At 36.1% G+C, this 22,536-nt stretch overlaps 1 protein-coding gene and 1 long non-coding RNA gene across 3 annotated transcripts in view; one reads left to right on the top strand and one right to left on the bottom strand.

The window, feature by feature from the left end:
• Nucleotides 1–22,536, top strand: part of Fmn2 (formin 2) — a 308,299-nt gene that overhangs the window by 241,023 nt on the left and 44,740 nt on the right. For both annotated transcript variants that reach the window (XM_063240263.1, XM_063240264.1), the window contains one exon: nt 3,585–3,636. In XM_063240263.1, coding sequence (XP_063096333.1) covers nt 3,585–3,636 — 52 coding nt within the window. The remainder of the gene's footprint in view (nt 1–3,584; nt 3,637–22,536) is intronic.
• Nucleotides 13,676–22,536, bottom strand: part of LOC134474027 (uncharacterized) — a 49,028-nt gene continuing 40,167 nt past the window's right edge. The window contains exons 2-3 of the long non-coding RNA XR_010044577.1: nt 15,611–15,746; nt 13,676–14,211 (exon numbers count right to left, since the gene is read on the bottom strand). This is a non-coding gene — a long non-coding RNA (uncharacterized LOC134474027). The remainder of the gene's footprint in view (nt 14,212–15,610; nt 15,747–22,536) is intronic.

Genomic DNA, 22,536 nt, shown 5'->3' on the forward strand with positions numbered 1-22,536 from the left:
TGTCTGAGTGGAAATACGGTATCTCTGAGAAGCCCTCACGCTCTGATGTGGATTAGAAGTCAAGCAGACACCTCAGTCGGGGATGCCAGGGCCACCTGCCAGGGAGCCCACCTATTGGTCTGTTTGAAGTACTTTGTTAGTTGTCCTGCAGTGCTCTTCTCTATGACTGGTTAGATCTTCAGCTGATACATGGGGGCTGGGGAGATGGTGTATGTGTAAGAGAATTCATCTTATTTGATGTAAAAATTTGAACCCTTTTATAGCTCTCATTTCACATAATTTAATGTATTTTTTTAATTTTTATTTTTTATGATGTTTTGTTTTGGTTTTTTTTTTTTTTTTTTTTTTTGCAGCTCTGGGGAACAAATTTTGAATTCAGGGCCTTCACACTGGGCCACATTCCCAGGCATCCCCCTGCCAACCCCTTAATTTTTTAAATTTTAAGACGGGGTCTAGCTAAGTGATTAAATTGTCCAGGGTGGTCTCTAACCTGCAGTCCTCCTGCCTTAGCTTTCCAGAGTGCTGGGATTACAGATGTGCACTGTAAAGTAAGCCCAGTATAATTATTTTAATCACATTTAGCAATCGCATGTTATAAATATGTAGGAAATTGTTGTTGAAAAGAACGCTGGCTTTCAAAACTCTTCACAAAACCCTCTGTGTCATCAGGAATTAACTGCAAAGAATTTTTATGCTTCTAAAAAATAGGTCAGGAAATATAAAAGATCCACACTGGTATATACGGTGCATATAGAAAATCGCTATATTTTCTGTATCGCAAAGCCACGACTGGATGTCTACATGCGTCACGGTGGCAGCTCACATCCTGTGTGTTCCTCAGACTGAAAAATGTGGATTTGGTCAGTGCATGCACTTAGTTCGCATGTATCCTGCATAAGTGGCCGTTATTTTATTCCCAACAATGTCTTCATTTTCAATGATCAAATTATATTCAGTGTGATATGTTTGGCCCCAAAACCTAAAGCAGCCACACACTCTATCTGTGAATAGGTTAGCATCATGATTGCATTTTTAAATGCGTGGCAACAGAACATTGATGGCGCATTTGTGCCAGCAGTGTGTTGGAAGTTTGTATGTCTGTGTTCCAAGAGAAACACCATTTACACCCCAACTATTCAGAAAAATTTTCCTGAGATTGCCATACAAAGGAAAATCTGTTCAATTTGTTGCCATGTCGACTCTATATCGAGTTGAAACGTGAATTTGAATGTACTTTCTATTTCAATTGTTTATTAAAGCAAATTATAATTTCAATGTACAAATCCCCTTACCCTCATAATCATATAAAAGTAATGGATAGAAGAGAACTTTTAAGCATTTTTTGTGATTCTAAATTTGGATTTAGATTTAAAATTCAACTATAATTAAATTTCAATGTACAAATCCCCTTACCCTCATAATCATATAAAAGTAATGGATAGAAGAGAACTTTTAAGCATTTTTTGTGATTCTAAATTTGGATTTATAGTGATAATATGGCTCTTAAGTTTGCTAAGAGAATCTTTTTTGTTGTTTTATTCCTTTGGTACGAATCAGCCTCTGCCGTAGTGGATACAAGTGAATTATATTAAAAAGGCCAGATTTGTTCATGCAGTGTAGCAAGAACTGATCTGGTGCACATCAGAAGTAACCATATGAACAAGTGAAACTCCTGTTATCATTATTTCGGAGCATATGCTTTGAAAAGTTGCAAGTGTATGGTTTCTTTATCTATACCATTGAAACATGAGATAGTAATTGCCATTGTTAAACATAATTATGTATTGTATCATTGTAAGAATTTTAGATCAAGTGAAAATTTTTCAAAAGAGACATTCATTTAGTCTCTACTAATTATTAGAGGAATTAGCTAGATATTTTGAATATATTAATAAATTAGTATGACTTACCTAAAACCACATATCTAATTTTAGTGGCAGAATCAGGAATAGAATACAGATTTCTGGCATATCATTCTCATATATTTTAAGTTTTATAACTTATTTACTTGAATCATAAAGTAGTCCAGAAGAATTCTTCCTTCTTCTCTCAGTTTTAATCATCGTACTTTATAAAGAAAAAAAAATGTCCTTTCTAAAACTGGTATACATTATGGAGCTTTTTAAAATTTTGCCTTAAACAAATTTTATGTGGTTCGAGAATTGTTTCTGGAAGCAAATCATGTTTTATGGTAGGCAGCCCAGAGGGGATTTTATAAGACAGTGTGTTCATACTGGAGCCTTTTCAAAGCAATATCACGGTACATGTATTCTGTTTTTTAATATGGCTAACAATTGACCTGCAAGTTTATGTAAGCAATCTAAAGTACAAAAAGGGAAAGGAAAGAAAGAAAAATATTCCCTTGCCAACTCAAATGATCCTTGTTAAATCCTGACAATCCTGGCAAAGCATGGCAGCATGGTAGTCAGTTATGACTTTGTAGATGCTGTACAGACCTTCCAGAAAATACTGTCTGAAGTTGTAAAACATTAACCAGCCCAAGCTGTACTATTGTGTTGTGAGTAGTGATAGGAGACACTTTAATAATTCCCAAGCGACTGTGAGTTTTATTTAAGGTACACAGTACCAATTTTTTTTTAAATCAACTTGCCTTGTTACACTTTGTCTTCTAATTTCTGCAAATGGCCACAAGTGTGACCCAAAAGGAAAGGACTGTAAATAAAAAGACAACTGCTTCATTTACTAGTTCCAGATTTTTAATTGATTTTTTTCTTTTGTCTTATAGCTCGGTAATTCCCAACTCTGAGTCACCAACTATAAAATCAATTTAGCAGATCACAATTTACCTTTTAAAATCTAGTAGAATACATTTAACAATGCTAAGGCAGCATTATTTGAAATAACTGTACCTTTGGAAACTTTCATGCCAATGTAATGTAGAAGAAACAGGTAAGGGTGTGTTTGGAGTAACAGATAAATTCTACAGTGCTTCTTCATAAACTGAAAGACACTGCTGTATTTACTTTACATGATAGATTCCTAAGCAGTTTTAAGCAGATTTCACTTTTGAAATTTATGTGCAAGTATAGTAAATAAATTGGTCTTCGTACCCTCTCACTCTTTCAGAATGATGATGATGTATTTATCTGTATTCTCTGATACAAAGAGCTGGGCTGCAGAGTTCACAGATCTCACTATAACTGAAGAGAGTTAGATACCATTTGTTTAGTTTTTGATTTGGTATTTGTATTTTTGCTTGAGAGAATTATTTGCAATCAATTTAAGTAATCTGTGGCATTTAAACCTTGACGCATTTGATATAAACATGAAATTAGTGTTTTCTTTTCTCAGGTTACTGTGATTGCTGGTAGGACGTGATTTAGAATCTGAATGTTTTTATTGCTTATGTAATGTATCAAATCTGTGTAGTAGTGTCAATCTAAGTAAAACTAAATATGCTCATTTTATATTATATATATATAAAACAGTGACATAGATTTAAAATAAATTTCTGATTAGTATATACTATAATTAATAGTTAAAATAAACATATTATTTAGACCACATTTTGTTTAAGAGCATATAACTGTTTATCTGCCTCACATCCTTTTCTTCATTTTCAGCTAAAATTGACCAGGAAGCAGAGGAAAATTCACTGACAGAAACACATAAATGGTGAGAAATTACTTTGGTTTTATATATTATTTCTTTTCGGATAGCTGGTAACGGGCTTAGTATACTCATCTCAAGGAACATAGAATTAGTTTACTTTTTATTTTCAAGCATAGAACAAAAAAAATCGATACAGTGGTATAATTGAATCCCAGATGAACAACTGTTTTATTCTTATGACTCTAAATGATGAATAATTCTATGAAGAATCAAATTGTTGTTATTATCAGAGCATCTTCTCATCCAAATAAAGTTTTGGTCTATGAAAATACAAGAAGGAATCTGTTCCAAGAATAAAGGTTGGTGGGCTCAATTATAGAAAACTATTGAATGTCTATTGTCAAATGAAAAGTCCAGTGCAGAGCTTCCCTGGGATACATTTTCACTTCCAGAATGGAGTTTTGCAATTATGGATGAGCAGAAGAAAGTTTATCAGAAACCTCCCTGCCTTTTTGCTCAATTATCTTTTCTCCTTTTTCTCTCCATTAGTCATGGTTCTCCAGAAAAACAACATGTGTGTGTGTGTGAGTGTCTATGTATGGGTAGAAAGGCTGAGTGGCAGACATTGAGAGAGAGCTTGAAAAAGAAAAATTGAGAGACAGAGAGAGAAATTGAGAGATTTATTTTATGGAATTGGCTCATGTGATTATAGAAGCCAGCACGTCTAAAATTAGCCAGGCAGGCTGGCAATTCCAGTAGGAGTTGATGTTGAAATCTTGAATCTGAAAGCTGTCTGGAGACAGAATTCCTTCTTACGTGGGAAACTCCTCAGGCTGAGGCCTTCAACTGACTGGAGGATGCCCAGCCATATGAAAGGGAACCTGCTTTCCTTAAAGTCTACTTATTTAGATGTTAATCACATCTAAAAATTGCTTTCACAACAGCTAGACTGGTGTTGACCCAAAAATGGGCATCATAATCTAACCAAATTGAGGCATAAAATTAGCCATCACACTTTCTAAAGAGAATCTGATTATTCTCTAGAGAAAAGTTTTATTGAGCAAGTTCTTTGTCATTACTTTATAAGGCAAGATTCTTTTCCTTGGTAGAGACCAGTTAAAGAGGGGCCTTGTTAGCACCATGATTTAGCAGCAACAAGCAAAATGGCCAGGCAGTTGGAACTGTACCAGAAAGAACAGGGAATAAGGCAGCCAGGAAGGACTGTTAGTGGAAATTCGGAGGCAGTGCCTACTCATACAAGGTTGCACCTTCTCATGAGTATCAGACCAGAATGTGGGGCCATCTATGTCAAGATATCTCTGACCCTAGAGAATTCTGCACATTCTCTGGCCAAACATTGGCTGAACAATCAGCTGTGTGGACCCAGGGGCAACTCCTGGGAAAGCAGGTTTAAAAATAAAATTGCATATTACATTCCTGCATATGGTTTCTCTAATCCTTGCAAAGCAGAGTGATAGCGTCGGCTGAGTTACTGCTTCATTCCCCATCATTACGAGCTGGCAGAAGCATTGACGGAATGGCAGGCTTTTGACCCAGATTCTAGAGTTTCAGGTCTCCTTCCTCACTGAAAGGCCTTAGGTATTTTATATACCTTCCTACAACCAATGGTGAATCACTAAATATGTTCTCTACCTATAGAAGCATCTTATCTTTAGGATGCAACCCCTGGTATTTTGTGCCATTCTGCTTTGTACCTAAAATGGTCAAATATCTCTTTATTCACAACACACTACCCTACTAAAATTGCAATAAAACACACAGCAGACATTCCCTCTAATTGACCTCTGCATGTTTCAGTTGCCTCTGCAAAACACCAAGGGAGAGGAGAGCCAGAAATATAAATTTATTCAGGCTTGTACTTTCCCAGTTTTCTATCCCTCCTTTTATTTTTATGATAGATTATTTGTATTCTGTTCTATGTATCATGTTACCAGCAGCCAGGTGAAATCTACTTTGGAGGTAAGAAGGTTTATAAACAGACTGATTCTACTTGGTTTGCTTGTTTAACTACCCTCAAAGTTGATCTTCATTTTCCAACCTTCCGTTTAGCCCTTTAACTTTGAGACAAAAAAATGCATGGGCAAGTTTTGTTGTATGATGCTAGTAATGCTTAAAAGGTTTACTTTTACTCTCTGCTCTGTGGCAAGAGACCTAGTGGCAGACTGGTGACAAATTTGTATTTACTTTCATTCTTAGAAATGATTCAGTGTCATTTTCAGGTCACTGTGATTGTTAAATTAGGCTATCAAATGCTTTAAGGATCAAAGGAAGATCGTATAGTGACTGCACAGCTTCTCTGTACCAAAACAGAAGTTTCCCCAAAAAAGTTTTCCAAAAGTCTGGAGGTAACTCAGGACGTCATACACTTACCAACCTTCCTGAGACGGCGCAGTAGTATAGTGGATCAATGCATGATGTGTTCTTAGTACAGATCTGCTACTCCAGAAATACAAGTAGATAAACTACATAAAGTAGTTGGCACTTACCTTTATTTGTAAAAGGAGTGGGACCTCGTCTGTCTTTCTCTCCTCTTGGACTGTAGGAATGGAATTCCTTATTTTTTCCAATCGGCTAAGATCTTCCAGGGTGGGTGATGAGACGCCTTACTAGAAATTCTTGTGAAAATATTCTGTAAACTGTACACATGCACATTGTCAACTGGCTTTGAAAGGAATTATACTCATTTGTCTCAGTAGCCTAGAAGTTTAAGAAAAAATCTAGGGTGGAATGTTACGTGTTCTTCGGATCATTTTATGACTTCATAACTAAAAATATTCCCAAGAAACCATGGCTTAGTACAACTTGTAATGCAAATAAGATCTTTTTTCATATTTTACTTGTTAGCATCATAATTTTATGTGCTAATTCTGTTGATTCCTACATTTTCCTATGAATCAAAAAATGGAAGTTGGAGCTCCCTATTTCACAAGAATATACAGTTTTTCTAATAAATTCTCTGAATTTTTCAATTTTTTCAAGGCATCTAGGGAAAGTGGCTTGAACTACATCCAAAACTCAAATAAAAATCAGATGAATATATTCTTATCTTCAGATGATTTCATTAGGCAAGCCAAGCTATCATATTGTATTACAAGATGGATTTCAGCAGAATGCTGTTAAAGTTGGCTATATTCCCACTGTGTATGTGTTATAGCTCCTGCCTTTATTTTATTTTTAATTAGCATACATGGCTTTTTTTCTACTGTAGAAAAGTATCATCAGACAAAATGTGATTATTTTTATTTTCCCACAGAATTACTTAGTATCCATGTCACTTCACAGGCAGAGAAAATGTAAATTTGGGATGTGACTAATAAATGATCATTTCTTTATATAAATTTAGAGAATAAGGAAGCTAGGTTCCACTAAAGCCATGTTAAGAGGCCTTTCTCTAGGAATTATGTCAGTTTTCCTGGTGATTAAAACATTTGTTTTGAAGATACTTATGTTTTCCATAGCATATAATATATATATATATATATATATGACATATATAATAGGATATGTGTGCCATGTAATAGGATATATTTTTTCTGAAGTTTTTATATCAAACTGTTTTTAAAATGTTTTAGAAGTCTTTCCCTTCTCCAGGATCCTAAAGAATTAGCCCTAAGGATCTCCCTTCTTTCCCTTCCCTTCCCTTCCCTTCCCTTCCCTTCCCTTCCCTTCCCTTCCCTTCCCTTCCCTTCCCTTTCTCCCATTCCCTATCCCTTTCCCCCTCCTCACTCGCCTCTCCACTTCCCCTTCCTCTCTTCCTTCTCTAATTCCCTCCTTCCTTCTTTCCTTCCTTCCATGTGCAAATGACGTGAGGGATTGAACTCTGAGCCCTTGCATGCTAGAAATATGCCTTACCACTGGCTGTATCCCCATGCTCTTTTAATCTTGTGTTCATGCCATAAGAACATAGTGAACTTGTTGAATAGAGAAGCAATTTACACAATGTTATAGAAGTAAGAATGTTCTTTATTTTAGCATTATTATGTGTTGAACATTTGACTGAATACTTACAAACATATTAATTACTTGAAAGTCTTTTAACTTGAAAAAAAGAGAGTACTTTAGGTTTTCTTTTTCTTCCATTTTACTTCGGTATTGGCAAAGGCAATTGAAAATAACCAGCAATCAAAGGCAAGAAATAGTAATGGAGGCACATTTGTTAAAGAACTTTAAATCACACATTTTAAAAAATCAATACTATTTCTACATGTACTGTTACTTGAGTGATATTTCACCAAAGCCAAGATTGTATAACAAATGAATTGAAATGGAAAATTAATCTTTCATGCAAAATAAGAGCATGGAGGAAGGAAGGAAGGAAGGAAGGAAGGAAGGAAGGAAGGAAGGAAGGAAGGAAGGAAGGAGAGAGAAAGAGAAGGCAGGAGAGAGAGAAAAACAAAAAAGAAAGGAAAAGAGGACTGTTGGTTCCAATGGTTTCATATAGAATGTAACTGTTCATTTATCATGGAAGAGAAAAATATTTAATCAGTCCTGAACCGATGCACACATACTTTATCATGTTTAGTGACTTTTAGAGTGTCAGTTTGTAAAGTGTTTATCCAAGGAATGGACTTCTGGCACATGGATAAAATGAAAAGTGAAATGTTTAGTTCATAATAGGCATATTTTCCAGAATCTTTCGGAACAACTATCTGGAGATGAATAGAAAGACTACAGGTCTTTGTTTATCTGGCTGGTGCTGGCAGACCATGCAGGCTCCAGCCTGGTATTAAAACTGAAGTGACATGGAATGTCTTTGCAAAACCCCCAAACAATGACATCATTCTCTTTGCAATATTGATAAAGTAAAACAAAGTTGGAGTTTGTTATTTCCCAACTTGGATTTCTTAGTTAACTACTACAGATCCTGCCAAAAGATTTACTGTCTGGAGAGCCACCAGAATCAATGGTGGAAATCTATATTTTGTGCCTTTTCAGGCCATGTACTAAATGCAGGATTTTTCTTTGTACAAATAGGTTTTCTCTGAAGGCTATCTTAAGTAAATTTTTATGAGATCAATTGACCTTCAACAATGGACCCTCAAGGACTTCCTTGCTAATTTCTTAGCCTTTGTAAGTTATAAAAAGAACATACTTGGGATGACGGAGTCTCCTGAAATTCTTGCTTGTTAGCTGTAGGACATTTTAAAGAATTTCAGCACTTTTTTATTAGTGTGGTTTTTTGCAGTTTGTGTTGATAATTATGCAGGAAAATGCACCAAAGAATGTCTGCCCTTTAAAAAAGCTTTTCTGTGAGAATGGAGACTCCTTAGAGGATCAAGAAGAATCTCTCTACTCCACTTTTAAAAGATGTAATCAGATTTAGAATAGACTAATCACTGGAAGCTTTATTCTTCTCCAAGTTGATAGAAGTCAGAATTCCTAAACTTTTGCTCTTTAAAACTAAAAAAAATAAGTAATGAAGTCACTAAATTTTTACTGCGAATTCTGATCACTGTTACTGAAATGAATGCGGTATAAGAGTGGAAAGAGGAAAATAAGACAAAAAAGGGAGATGACATTCTGCTCGCTCTTTTGTATTTTTTATTTTTGTTGTATTTTTAGAAAATAGAAAGTGGAAAAAATAAAAGTTAATAACTTCAATCAGGTGTATTTAATTTACTAACATGATTTACCAGGGTATAAAACTTTATATAATGGATTTTTACCACAGCAGATATGCCACAAAACTATTTAAATTAAAATAGTCTAATAAAACAGTCTAAAATTATTCTGAGAGAAGGAGAAAGATTTCCTGAGTAGAATGAAAACATAAACAGTGAAACAGTTCCTCATTTTTCTACAAGTACATTTCATTGGGCAAATTAGAATTCCGCTTTAACCTGGGCGTAGTAACACACGCCTTATAATTCCAGAACTCAGGATGCTGAGGCCGAAGGATCACTGTGAGTTTGAGGTCAGCTTGAACTCCACGGAGACACCCTGTCTCAAACAAACAAACAAGCAAACGAACATGCTCTGAAAGGGTCTTATCAGGACTCCTTTAGATGCAGGGTGCAAAGAACCACATTAAACTGTCACATTCCTCAAGGCATTCTCAGAAGCCTCCAGAACTCCAGCGAGGGGTTGGCAACCTCCGCAGGGGCAGACATGAGACAGACAGACGGAAGCACTCTGTACCTGCATTTTCACCTTATTTTGAAAATAAGGATAACAGGAAGCGCGATATTATTATTTGAGGGTGTTCTTCCTTTTGGAGGTTTATCATAGCGTGACTACTCTTCAGCAGGTATTTTCTGGATGTTATTGTGAATTCTTGAAAGGGTGAATTTGATTGATTCCTGGATGTGAAGAGCCCATGAAGAACACTGCTAATCTAGTATGGGCAATGCATAAGATAATTTTTTTTTAAGTCAATGTGAGAAACTGAAAAATGGCACATTAACTTCTAGGGGCCAGGAAGAACGGATTAGTGGGGTGATAAGGCCCATGATTGTGGCTATATTGCAAAGAGATAAGTGGGCAAAAATACTGAGTAATTTTTAAGTTGAAATTTTTGTTTCATTGGGATAAGCTTCACTTCTTAAAACTCTTACATCATCTCATTTTTCAGCTGCTATTCCATATATCAAATATGGTTAAATTTAAAAAGGAACATGATAGTAGCAATTTTTTGGATTAATTTGCTCACTACCTGTTTTGAAAGACAATGTAGTTGTACGATTGGTTTGGTAGAAATTACAGCTACATTTGCCTTTGCAGGCTTGAAATCAGAGTTGGAGGAGTGAAATAAGCACACAAATTCTACTCTCAGTAGGTAAAACGTCTATGTAGAGTGTTGAGGGAGAAATTGGTGATGATTTCTAGGTCTATGGCAGGTTCCATCTTTTCAGGCTTAGTTTCCCTCATTGATTGTGAGAATTCAATATGATCGTGTGAATACTGTACTCAACACAGTCAATAAATACACAGCAAGTGTCCAATAAACACTTCTTTCTTCCCTCAAAATGTATGCATTTTGTAGCTTTCAAACAGTAATTTCCTTCCATGATCCAAGGTTTTCCACAGCCCCTGTCTCATCCTCTCCTTTACAACCCCTACCCATCTGGGTGAGTGTAAGGTCATGCTCCCATTCGTGGTCCAGGAGTCTCCCAAGGAGAAACATTAGCCTATTTGCAGTGAAAATACATTACATTCCCCTGGTGATACTGTGGCATGGAAATTTGCATCTATACTGATTTTTTTTTTTACCAAAGGTTGTTACTGGCACACAAAACCCTAGATTATTGTGAATTGATGTAGAATTTGCATGCTACTTCCAGAAGATTGGCAAACCCTTTTGTGTACAATTTAAACAAGTGAAACAGTTACAAAAGTGACTTTCGGTTATTTTACAATGTTATGAAAATATATCCTTGCAACATAATTTATGAAGTCTTTCTTGTTTGTTTTTGGTGGTAGTCTTTACATTGTTAGCAGTAAATTATGAGGAGTTTATGGGAAAATCATGAATTGTTTAAATTATTCTATTTGAGGATATTATGAGTAAGTTAAAGAGATTGGAAATACTTGACATGGTTTTCAGAATTGGTTTAAGAAATATATGACAAATCAGGCCAGAAGACCACGTCTCACTGAAAGTCCAAGAATATTCCAGAAAGAGAATAGAAAATGACAAAAGAATAAGAACATCAGAAATTAGAAAATAATTTCAATAAATTTAAGGGTGAGGAAAATTAGAAAAATGATATGATAAAGACATTACAGCAGTTCCTTTTTTGTTCCCTTAGTTTAACACCATAGATTTTCCTACGGTGTTGTAAGTGAATATTCAACATTGCATTCCTTGTCTGTCTTATTCAGTTGCCTAAAATTTAGGCTTCAGTTCTAAACTTCATTTTCATTGTAACTGAGCATGGTTGAATATAGATAATATACAAGGTCTGATCAAAGACTACTTTGAATGTTTATTTTTTATTTTAAAGAGAAAAATAAAATAAAATTTCAAAATAAGATAACTAGAAGGTAACAATGATTAATACACTGCATATTGTTGTCTTTACTTACTCAGAGCATAAGATATTGCGTTTAATTGTGCAAACAGTGTTAGCACACACCTTTCTGTTCAATGAATGAAGAGAAATTAGTGTACCTGTCTTCGCTATCTTTTATATATATTTTATGTCTTTCAGCTTTTCACACTAGGGAGACAATACAATGTTTACACATGAAAGTCTGATCTATTTCACTTATGGTCTCTAGTTGTCCTTTTGCCAATAAAAGTCTCAATGAATGTTTAATTTTTAAAAAAAATTTTGTAGTAAAAAACACGTTGGCATTAACTCCTTCAAAATCCTCCTTCTGACTTCAAACACACTTATTCCATTGTTGCTGACACTTTATAAAGCAGTTCTGGAAATCCTCTTTTGTGAGTGCCTTTAGTTTGGGGTGTTGGGGCTGCCTCCATCTGGTAAACTGATTGACAATATGGACCTTTCGGGGTCATTTTGTTGGGAGGATGTCAGGACCACAGGTTGCCAGACTGAGTGAATAAGGCGTGTGAAGGCATGTTGTGATTTTTTAGAAGCCTGCCTTTCTGTTGAATGGTACTCAGCCACAGCATTCACTGAATTTTTGATCACACCTATAAACATGGAGAGGACTTCCAGAACTAATTCATAAAGTGGCTACAATGATGGGATGAGTTATCTAAAATGAGGAGGAGGTTTTTGAGAGGGATTAATAATAACATGTCTCCTACATGTTTTTTTTAAAAATTTAAGCATTCATTGTATGTTTTATCAGCCCATGCAGATACAATTTACTCATTGACTTAGAAAATTTAAAATATAAATCCATTAAAGTGAAACCAAAAAATGATTGTTTTAAATATTACAACTATGAATGAAAGTACTTGCAGCACCAAAGGTAAATAGATGTTTTTGCTTCTCTTGAAGGTTCTCACATCTTTTATTGATGTCTTAGGGGAAAAAAACAATGCCACGTAGGTTAGCATACAGACTTCAGATACTTCTATTAAGGGTCTTCTAACTTTAATTCACATTGATATGAAACATAGATCTCATTTCTTTTAAAACACATGACTTTCTTTTTTCCTTTGATTTGTATCTCATTATTCTTACCTAGTTAAGGATAAATGCATGTAATATTCTAAATCCTTAACTTTTATTTGAAATATGTGTTTTATCAACTCTAGTCAAAATGTCTAGAAATGTAAGCAAATGCGTATTTTTCCAATTCTATAATGTTAAAATACTTTTAAAATAAGGATCTGCAAATAATTACCTATTTTAATGCTGTTTTGACCAAAGAAAAGCAGCACTGCATTCAAGAGAATTAAATGTCAAAATCCATAATTTGATAGCTTATTCTAGATGTAAATCTTAGGATTTGATGAAAAATAAATTCAGTGAACATAATTATAAAATTTAACAGGTAATAAGTAAAAACTGGAATTTCTTATCTTCATATAATAACACATAAACCTGGAGAAGAGGTGAAGGTCTATAATTAACTGATATTAAAAAAATATACTGGCATTTTTCCTTTGATAATATCTTAACTCCACTCTAAGATAGTAATATTCATGTCCCAGATTAGATGCAAAATCACTAGTGGTAATGGGTTCTTTTTGAAATTCCTTACTGGGGAAACTTGAAAACCTGAAAAATTGCCAGTCGATGGTGGTAACAAAATTAAAACAGTTTGAAATAATTGAAGTAAGATTTTAAGATTCAAAGGACAGAATCAACTGTAGAATAATATTGTTTTGTTAGAAGTTCATCTGGATTTCTGGAAGATAAGGACATATCTAGATTTCTACATTTTTATTTCTGATTATCAGCCAAATTTTAAAAGCATAAAGAAGTAAATGTTAAAATTGAACCTTCAATGAGAGGAACATACTGGGAAATATTTATGAAACTTAAATGGAGAGGATCTTTGTCAGCATCACAGTTGCAGACTACTGATGTTTATTTTTATCTCTGTAACTTATTCTTAAATGATTCATTGTCATTTGGTCTTCTAAGTAACGGTTTGCAGAGGAAGCATAGTAATCAAATTAGCTGAAGCAAGTTTTTCCAAGCTTCTTGTAATCCATGTATTTTTCCACACATATACTGTTTCTCTAGTTCATTTAAATTTATATCTTTATTTCTTTCAAAATCGCTAAGTGTACACACAGTAAAATAAACGAGTTTATATCACAGGTTTATATAAAGAAAAAAAAAAGGCCTCTTGCCCTGTATTAGCATCTTGTGTGTCTTAAATGTTTCCTCAATTTGCTGTGTTTCTTGGCCTGCTATTTCATACTCATTCATTTAGCCATTATCTGTTAGTTTGTGATACTAGTAGTTGTGATTTTAACTTTCTCTCTCTTAGGCCCATACTCACCCACTTCTTCTTCATTCTGTTAATGTATGTATTTATATTACAATATTTAGGTAGGGAAATTGCCTGGGAGATCACAATATATAAAATAATATTTTCAGGTATGTCCACACTTTATTCCTTCTTCACACTGGTCAATAGTTATCCAAACGTAGAATCCTACTCAAAGGTTATTTTAGAAGAGAAACCGTTGTCTCACGGTGTCTTGGTCTTCAGAGTTCCTTCCAGGAGTCAGCAGCCCTCTTCCTAAAGGACAGAGACCGTCTCATAAGAAATATGTAAGGTTCCTTGAGCTTATCATGTGAAAATACACATCTTGGGCCTGGTGTTGCCTTTTGGTTTACCATGGAAAAGTGTGGGATTCTTTGTTTTGTTTTATTTTGGTTTGAGTCTGATGTCTTTCTGTTCTAGGATGTCTGAATGATTAAGGTGATGTTTCTAAAATTAAGAGAGAGATGAGACATTTGAGTTGTGTGTGGGCCTACCACGTAGCAATGCTGAGTAGTATTTTGAGGTCAGTCTGGGCAACTCCTCAAGACCCTATGTTTTTAAAAAATAAAAGAAAAGAAAAAAAGAGAAAAGAGAAAAGCAAGGCTGTGTATTTGGTTCAAATGTGTAGCTCAGGGACGTACCATGGCAGTTGACTGTGCATTGTATTTCATCATCACAGACAGGGGAAGGCAGAAAGAGGAGAGGATCAGCCAGGAGTGTATTCACGGGTTCCCAGGGGCTGAAGACCAAAACCTGGAAAAATGTCACACCAGAGCAAAAGGACAGGAAGTTGATTTAAAATGAAAAAAAAAAAAAATTAAAAATAGACGAATGATGTGTTAGAGAGATCTGGGTGAATCAAAGGTAGCAGAAAAGCTCAAAAAACTGTGATCTATACCTAAAGACAAAATATTCTTTGGTTTCAATAATGAGAAAATAGTGTGCATGCTTATCAAAAACTGTTTTGTGTGAACTTTGGCTCAGTGTGAGTCATTGAGTTAGCAAAGGAGAAAGTGGAAAATCTGAGGGCAAGATGCTTTTGTAAAAGGTTTGCAGAGGGACAGAAAGGGAGAGACAGGATGGAACGTAGAAGAAGATGTGTGCTCTGTTGTTAAAAACACATTTGGTTGCTACCCACAAGGATCTAGATACATGCCATAACTGGAAAGAGAATCTGCATTTTAGTATAGACAAATACTGTAGTCATAAAACACAGGAAAATGATGACCTAATTACTGGAAGTTACATGGAAGGAGCTGAATAAGTGATGTCAGGAACTTCAAGGAAAAAAAAAAGTGTGGTGCAATCCTGGGAAACAGAGCTTTGGAAGTGCTGAGAAGGGCACAGCAGGGCAAGAACTAGGGAGTCCCCTCTCTTGCTTCCCTGAATTTGGGCAGCCAGGGGACCAGGAATGTGAAGCTTCTAGTGAAGAATGTTATGGGTAACTTGATTTTGTCTAGTTGAAGTCATATTTTTATTTTAAAAAGGAAGTAGCAAATAAACATATTGGAAAAAAAAGGAAGCCCAAGGCGGCAGTGATGTACTAGTCAGCATTAATGGTTCTGGAACTGGAATCCATGGGGACAGACACATGTCCTAGAAAAGAGGAGTTAGACACGGAAGGGTTGATACTGCAGAAGGTGAGTGTGCTTACCAGTAAGGAGCACTGGGCTGGAATCTCTACAAGGAGCATTGGAAAACTTGCCAGGCAAGCGCTAATAAGCTCAGCTTTTGCAGATTGGCCTCTGAGACTTGGTGCTCCTAGCTGCCTTCAGATGGCTCATGCAATCCTGTATTCATAATGGATAAAGACGTATTTCCAGTTACTTAAGAAGAATGGGGAAACCAGCTAAAGAACAGAAGGACCTCTTCAGAGTAAACAATAGAATATAGGAGAATGATCAGACTTCCCTAGTTTCCTGTGTTGCCTTAAAATTCCATCTCCATTGTGTCCTCTTTATGGTTAGAAATCAGAGGAATTAGATCCTATAAATATGGGCTAGAAGTGGAATGATATTCCCTTATATATAAAAAAATTGCATTTATGTTTTCAAAAATGTTAAAACGATAAAGAATCCGGTTAGCTTATTCATATTTCTATGCTAATGCTTGTTTCCCCCCTCGACAGCTCCCATAGACTCCTTACTCATAAAAGACTTATTTTTGTCAGTATGATACTGCCATGCAACTTCCAACATGCCAGGAATATCTTACAAATATTGTTTGGCTAGTGAAGCAGAGATGTAGCCAAGCACCGAAAGTAGATTTTAAAAATGCTTAGTGTTATTTGACTGTCATTACTTTCTTTGTCTGTCCTCACATCTCCTAATTTACCTCAGGTAAAATGTAAGCTTTTGTGGTCTTGGTTATGATGAATTCTGCTACCTATGAAGGGAGCTTGGTCATATATTTCAAATTGTTAATGTCATAGAATCCAAGACCGTATCTTCTTATACTTACTGTGTCCATGTCTTACATGAGGGCTGGGAGAGCTTGGGAGAGTTTAGCCAAATGGTTTGCACAGAATTCTTGCGAGTAAGGTCATGTTTAGTGCCCACCGTGCAGATGAGAAAATGGAGAGAATGAATTTGATTCCTGTTAAACTACTACGCAAGCTTTCTTCAGGCTGAGTGTTATGTGAGTAGTAGTCCATTGAGCAATTCTGGGATTCTTTTATGACATGTAAAGCCAAAATGAATAAATATGCTGTTTGTGGAGATATTTTACTACTTAATTCTTCCAAATCATACTCTGGCCTTCATTTCTTATGTTTTTACCACTTGTACCACTCAATAACCATATAGGGACAGAATTAGCAAACTGCTAAAATACTCTGTAAATTGTATGGTAACACACAAATATGAAATATTTATATTGATTTTATTTATGTATATGTATTATGTCAGTGAGAATTCAAGCAGACAGTACACAGTATGTGTAAGCTTATAGAAGTCTTTTATTTTGGTCTTTATGGGGAGGAATTTTTATCTAAAATTGGAGGCTATCTCTAGCAGTAAATACACACTGTACCACTGAGCCATTTCTCCAGCTCCATAGTGGTAGAGAGATAGGAAATCTGTTATATATAAGAACTTGATTGTCTACATGTATTTTCCTGAGAATTAGACCCCAAAATAGATTCTTACAGTAGAACCATTATAATCTTCCTGAGAAATAGTTTGGGATCAATGCAGCATACGTAGCACTGATCCAAAGCATTCTATTCTGGAACAAAAATGGGTGAGCAGAGGTCTAATAATTTAGTTTCCACGTGACGTGTGATATCTATCTTACATGTATACTATTGTATCAGAATCAAGTCACAGTCTCCACTATAATTTACAGAGCTGATGCTGTGAGTACCTTACATACTTGAGGAAAGTCTTGAGTATGAGACACCAGCTCCGTGATAAGCATTTATTTAGATGCATGCTTGACATTTGCAGTGCAAAGCAGTAAATATTCATTGAGTGATTAATATGGGTAAGGACGTCATAGCTACTATAAGAGCTGCAAGCTTTATTTAGACAGATCCCTGTCCTGGAAACACTGCCAATTCCCACTTGGCGCACAGCACTGCCATATGCCTTCCTCTAGGAACCTATTTCCCTGCAGTGCTCCTGCTTCACAGCTCCTCAGCCTGCGCATACTTTGTTCTCCCTGTGCTTCACTGCAGTTGTCATGCTCACACCCACTGTCACCTAGTCAGTTCACGAGCCTGGACCCCTTCTTCTTTCTGTGCGTGGAACTTCTCCAGCATACGCCTCTCTTCTTTTCCTCTTCTAGTCTAGGGAAATACCTACCCCATAAGAGACCTCTTCTGGCTTCCTGGCTCCTGCTTCCAGCCTCTCCTTATAACTATTAATACGTTGTCTCATTGCCGTCCTAAAGTAACTATTTAGAAAGGAAACAAAAGCAGCCCCTTGCCTATCTATTCTCTTGCCTTCTCTTCCTAACCATCCTTATCTTTTTCTCCCTTCACCTATAATTACGTTTTATTTGAGCTGCCTTTTCTGATTTCATTGCCAGTCTTTTAGGAAGTTTGCCTATTTCATTGACCTTTTGAAAGAACTAGATATTTTGGGTTTTTTAAAAATTATTTTCCTGTTCTTTTGTGTTTTGATTGTTTAGTTTTTCTATTTCACACATTACTGCTGGGGATGTAGCTCAGAGCTACAATATAGTTCCTGCCTACTTCACATTTTTTTTTAGTACTGGAATTGAACTCAGAACCCCGCACTTGACTGGCACCCCTGGCCCCTGTTTCACATGTTGTCTTTTTAATATTCCCTTTGTGATATGCATGTGTTTAGGAGAGCAGACCTCTTTCACGGAAGCTCCTCCTATTGGACTATTTTTTAATGGTATATAAAATAATGTTATTTTTAAACATTTATGATGTTAGTGATATACAGCACATTTTAAAATAGATATGTTAATCATAAATGTTAAATCAGTATCATTAATAAAAGTGCATAATTATCATACACAATAATGTGATATTTTCAGTTTTATCTTTTAATTCTGTAAAGTTTTTAAAATACATACTTTAAAACTATCTTATTTTTATCATCTTGTTGAAATACTCTTTTAAAAAAAATCATCATTGTACCATGTCCCTCTTTATTGCCAATAATGCTCTTTGCCTTGTGTTTTGCATTGACTAAATTATGTTTTTCCGAGCTCTCCTTTCCCTAGTACATATTTTCCATCTCTTTATTTTGATTTTTCTGGGATATTTTGGTTTAGAAGTGGTTTTTGGTAAGCCTCATTTATCTGAATTTTTTTTTCACTGTCCACTCTGATAAGATTTCTTTTACAGATATTTTGAGCTCCTGTATGTTTATTATGATTGTTGATATATTTTGATGTAGGGCTACAAATTTATTATATGCTCAAGTGGGGTTTTTCTTTTTTATTCTCTGTTCATGTCTTCTAGATGGAATGTTCTCTCTCTCTCTCTCTCTCTCTCTCTCTCTCTCTCTCTCTCTCTCTCTTTGATGCAAGGGACTTTTTATGTTTTTATTTCTAGTATTTTTCAGGTCTAAAAAGTCTACAGTTTCTCTTTCCTTCTTCACCTAGACAATGTAAGGGATACTTTGTCCTAGTTTCCTTATTGTTATGTCAATTTTTAATCACCACCTTATGCTCAAAAATCAATAGTAGTTTAAGAAGCAGTTTTATTAAACTACTAATAGTAGTTAATGAATTTCTCTTTTTACCACTCTTCCTAGACACTTCCCTCTTCCCAACGGACTTTTCCTCTTGCTGAAAAACGCATCATTAGTTCTTTTAATGAGAATCCTTTTTTTTTTTAAATTTTCTTGTTTGTTTTGTTTTCGTGTTTGAGATAGGATCTTGCTATGTAGTGCAGGCTGACCTTAAACTCACTGCATAACTCAAACTGGCCTCAAGCTCCCAGTGATCCTCCTGTCTCAGCCTCCCATTGCTGGGATCACAGGTGTATACCACTGGATTTGGCTCTTAATTAGGATTTCTGTTGCTACTCTTTGGTCCAATAATTATGTACTAAAAGTATATTTTTAAATTTCAAAATGTAAGAGAACTCTAAAGTTTTTTTTTCTTACTTATATAATAATTACAGAAAAGATTACTTCATATGTGTGTGCTTGAACACAATGTTTCACTGTTAGATTTAGTGTTTATATTTGTTTACTATTTTAAACTGGCTTGATAAAATTGTTGAAATATTCTTCCTTGATTTTTTTGTTTGTATCTGTCAGTTTCTAAGAAGATAAAGACTGACTTGATAAATATGTCACTTTCTTCTTTAATAGTTCTGACATTTTTGCTTTGTGTATTTTTCCAATGTTTTTGTTTAATATATCCAAATTTAGAGTTGTTCTGTCTTCTTGGTGAACCAAGTCTTATTTTGAATGTTTTTTCTGGTACTGTTTTTGCCTAAATTTCTACTTAACCTGCTGTTAAAATAAGTGTACGTCAATGCTTTTTGGATAGCATTTGTTACAGCACTTTCATGGTGTTATTTTTAACTTTTCTGTGTCCTTGTGGGGCATAGTCCTACTGCCTGAGTGTATGGATCTCAACTGTGTACTCAGGAAATGGGTGTGGGCCACCAGGTGGGTCCTTAGGTAAAATGCATGTATGTGAGCCATGTTTTACCCAAGATTCCACTATCCCCTGACCCTGTAAGTGGCCACACAAATGAACTTGGCATGCTGATGCCGTGAGTCTCTGGATTATGCTATCTGCTTAGACCCTGTGCCTCATAGTCCTGGAAATGGTGTGTAGCCAGCTGAGTAGGGCCTGCAGGTTCCTTTTGAGAAGGACTGGAGAAATCCTTCCAGTGCATCCTTGCCACAGCATTTCAGAGTCCTTCCTCAAGGGCACTTAGTCCTCTTGTTAGTAGATTCTGACCTGAAATCAGCTCAGTTCTGGGAACTGATCAAAGAACCATGATTTTTCAGAGCAACCACTCTCAGCCTCCTGACTTTCCATTTTTGATTTTTTTTTAAGCTGCACATATTGAGCAGAAAACTGGCAAAGAAGCAGAGAGAGCACCAGAGTTTGAAGAGGCTGGAGGAGCTGTACATGTGTTGCTAACACCCTAAGGGTGTTGTGCTCCATGAACCACCCCTGCAAATCCCTGCTGGTCAACCTTCTTCACCGCCTTTGCTTTGTCAGTTATTGCTGTAATTGTGGCTCCCAGGACCTGGTCCTCAGCTTCATCTCCTGGCCCCCTGTTCCTTGAGGGTTCTGTTATACTAGTAGATTTTAACGAGCCTAACTCTTTGTGCTTGTCCTCCCCATGTCGTGGCCTGCAGCTCCAGCTGCTCTGTTCTACGGCACTGGTTCTGCACTGCCTGGGTAAGTGTTGGAGCCTCTGAGAGCTCCCCGAGCCCTGTGCTTCATGTTCTGGACTCATGAAGATCAGCATGCCCAGTGCTCACAGTCTCTGTATTCCTTCTCTTCCACTGCCAGGACATCTCTGGCCTGTCTCCTTCTCTCTACGTCAGCTTTCATTTACTCCAAGCCTGTGAGTGAAGAGGTCCTCACTGAATCCTGTCACTGTATGAAAGCTAATTCTTGCAGCTTGCTAAATGTCTTATCTTTTCCTTTTCTCATTAGCCCTAGCACTTTTCTAAGTGGGTTTTACCTGGAAGTTATCTTGGTTATGGTCCTCGCAGCCGAAGAAGAGCTGCAGCAGCCCCTGAGGTGCTGTTTGTTACATCTTCTAACACTTAAGTGCTAGCTCTTCGTAGAGAAGAGTGGGCAACCTCTACACACTCTTAAGGAATTCTAGGATCTGTAGGCACAACCATCTAGATATTGCTGTCCCTTATTTTAGGGTCCTAGATTTTTCCAGCTATATCTCTCACTTTAGTAGACCTCCTTGAAGGGTCTGTGACACTCTTTAACTGTGACTATCTGATGTTGTTTTAGTTGTTCAATGGTTTCTGACATTGCTCTCCTGGCTGTAATTGACTCTTTCCAAGTGATGAAGCAGACTGGGTGGCAGCCTTTAAATGCTACACTGGTAGTGTAGTTCAGGTTCTTCAAGAAACAAGTGCTAAGACTAGATTTATTAGGAACAGAATCAGAGGAGGCTGCGATAGTTGTAGGAGCAACTTCCAGAGAGGCAAAGAAAATAGGTGGCAACACCAATGGAAGTCTTGGAGCCAAAGTCATCTTTAAGAAGAGTCTTGCCTCTCCTGGGATTGGACCTTCATCAGCATCCCTGCTGTGCTCACTTACTGGTCCAGAGGAGTCTTGGGCCCCTGTGAAAGCAAAGCGGCTAGTTTCAGGTTGGAGCAGCTGCTGCTGCTGGCAGCAGCTGTGTGTTCACAGTGCCACAGAAGTCATACATTATTATTTTATTTTTAATGACCACCTTTAACAATACTCAGTTGTTCATTTTCTTTGCCCCTTTCCCAAAAAAATAAAATTTTAAAAAGTTATTTAGTATTATCATCATTCCATAAGTTATTGATCATATTAATAGAAGATACTTCCCAAGTTGTGTTTAAACTACTAGACTCAAGGGCTTCTCCTGTCTCTGTGTCCTGAGTAGCCAAGACTGTAAGTGCCTACCGTAGGTATACACCACAGCACATAGTTTATATATGTGTGTGTGTATTAATATATGGTGTATTGTACATATATATATTATATTGTAATATATGGTATTATATATATTATATATGGTATTATATATATAGTGTATATTCATTTGGTTACTTCTGGTAGATGAAAGCAATTGAGATGTAATATATTGACAAATGTCCCACAACCTCACTATACTCTATATTTTTATTATGATTCCAGAAGTTATCTTGGCATTTTTCTACATAGGCCTATTAATCTGCACATAATGATACTTTCATGTCTTGCTTTTCATTTTTCCCCCCTTTGGTACCAGAGATGGAACTCATGACCTCACACTTGTCAGGCAGGTGCTATGCCACTGAGCTAAATCCCCAGCCCCTTTTTCATTTTTGTAGCTTTTATTTCCTGTTTTTTGTATGTTTTGTTTTGTGTTTGGTGTTATTGCATTAGCTAGGACTTTCAGTACGTTGAAAGGAGTGATAAGAAAGAATA

Source organism: Cavia porcellus, unplaced genomic scaffold (genome assembly GCF_034190915.1).
Source record: "Cavia porcellus strain 051 isolate PalLab524CR breed Dunkin Hartley unplaced genomic scaffold, mCavPor4.1 scaffold_29, whole genome shotgun sequence".
NCBI classification, from domain to species: Eukaryota; Metazoa; Chordata; class Mammalia; order Rodentia; family Caviidae; genus Cavia; species Cavia porcellus.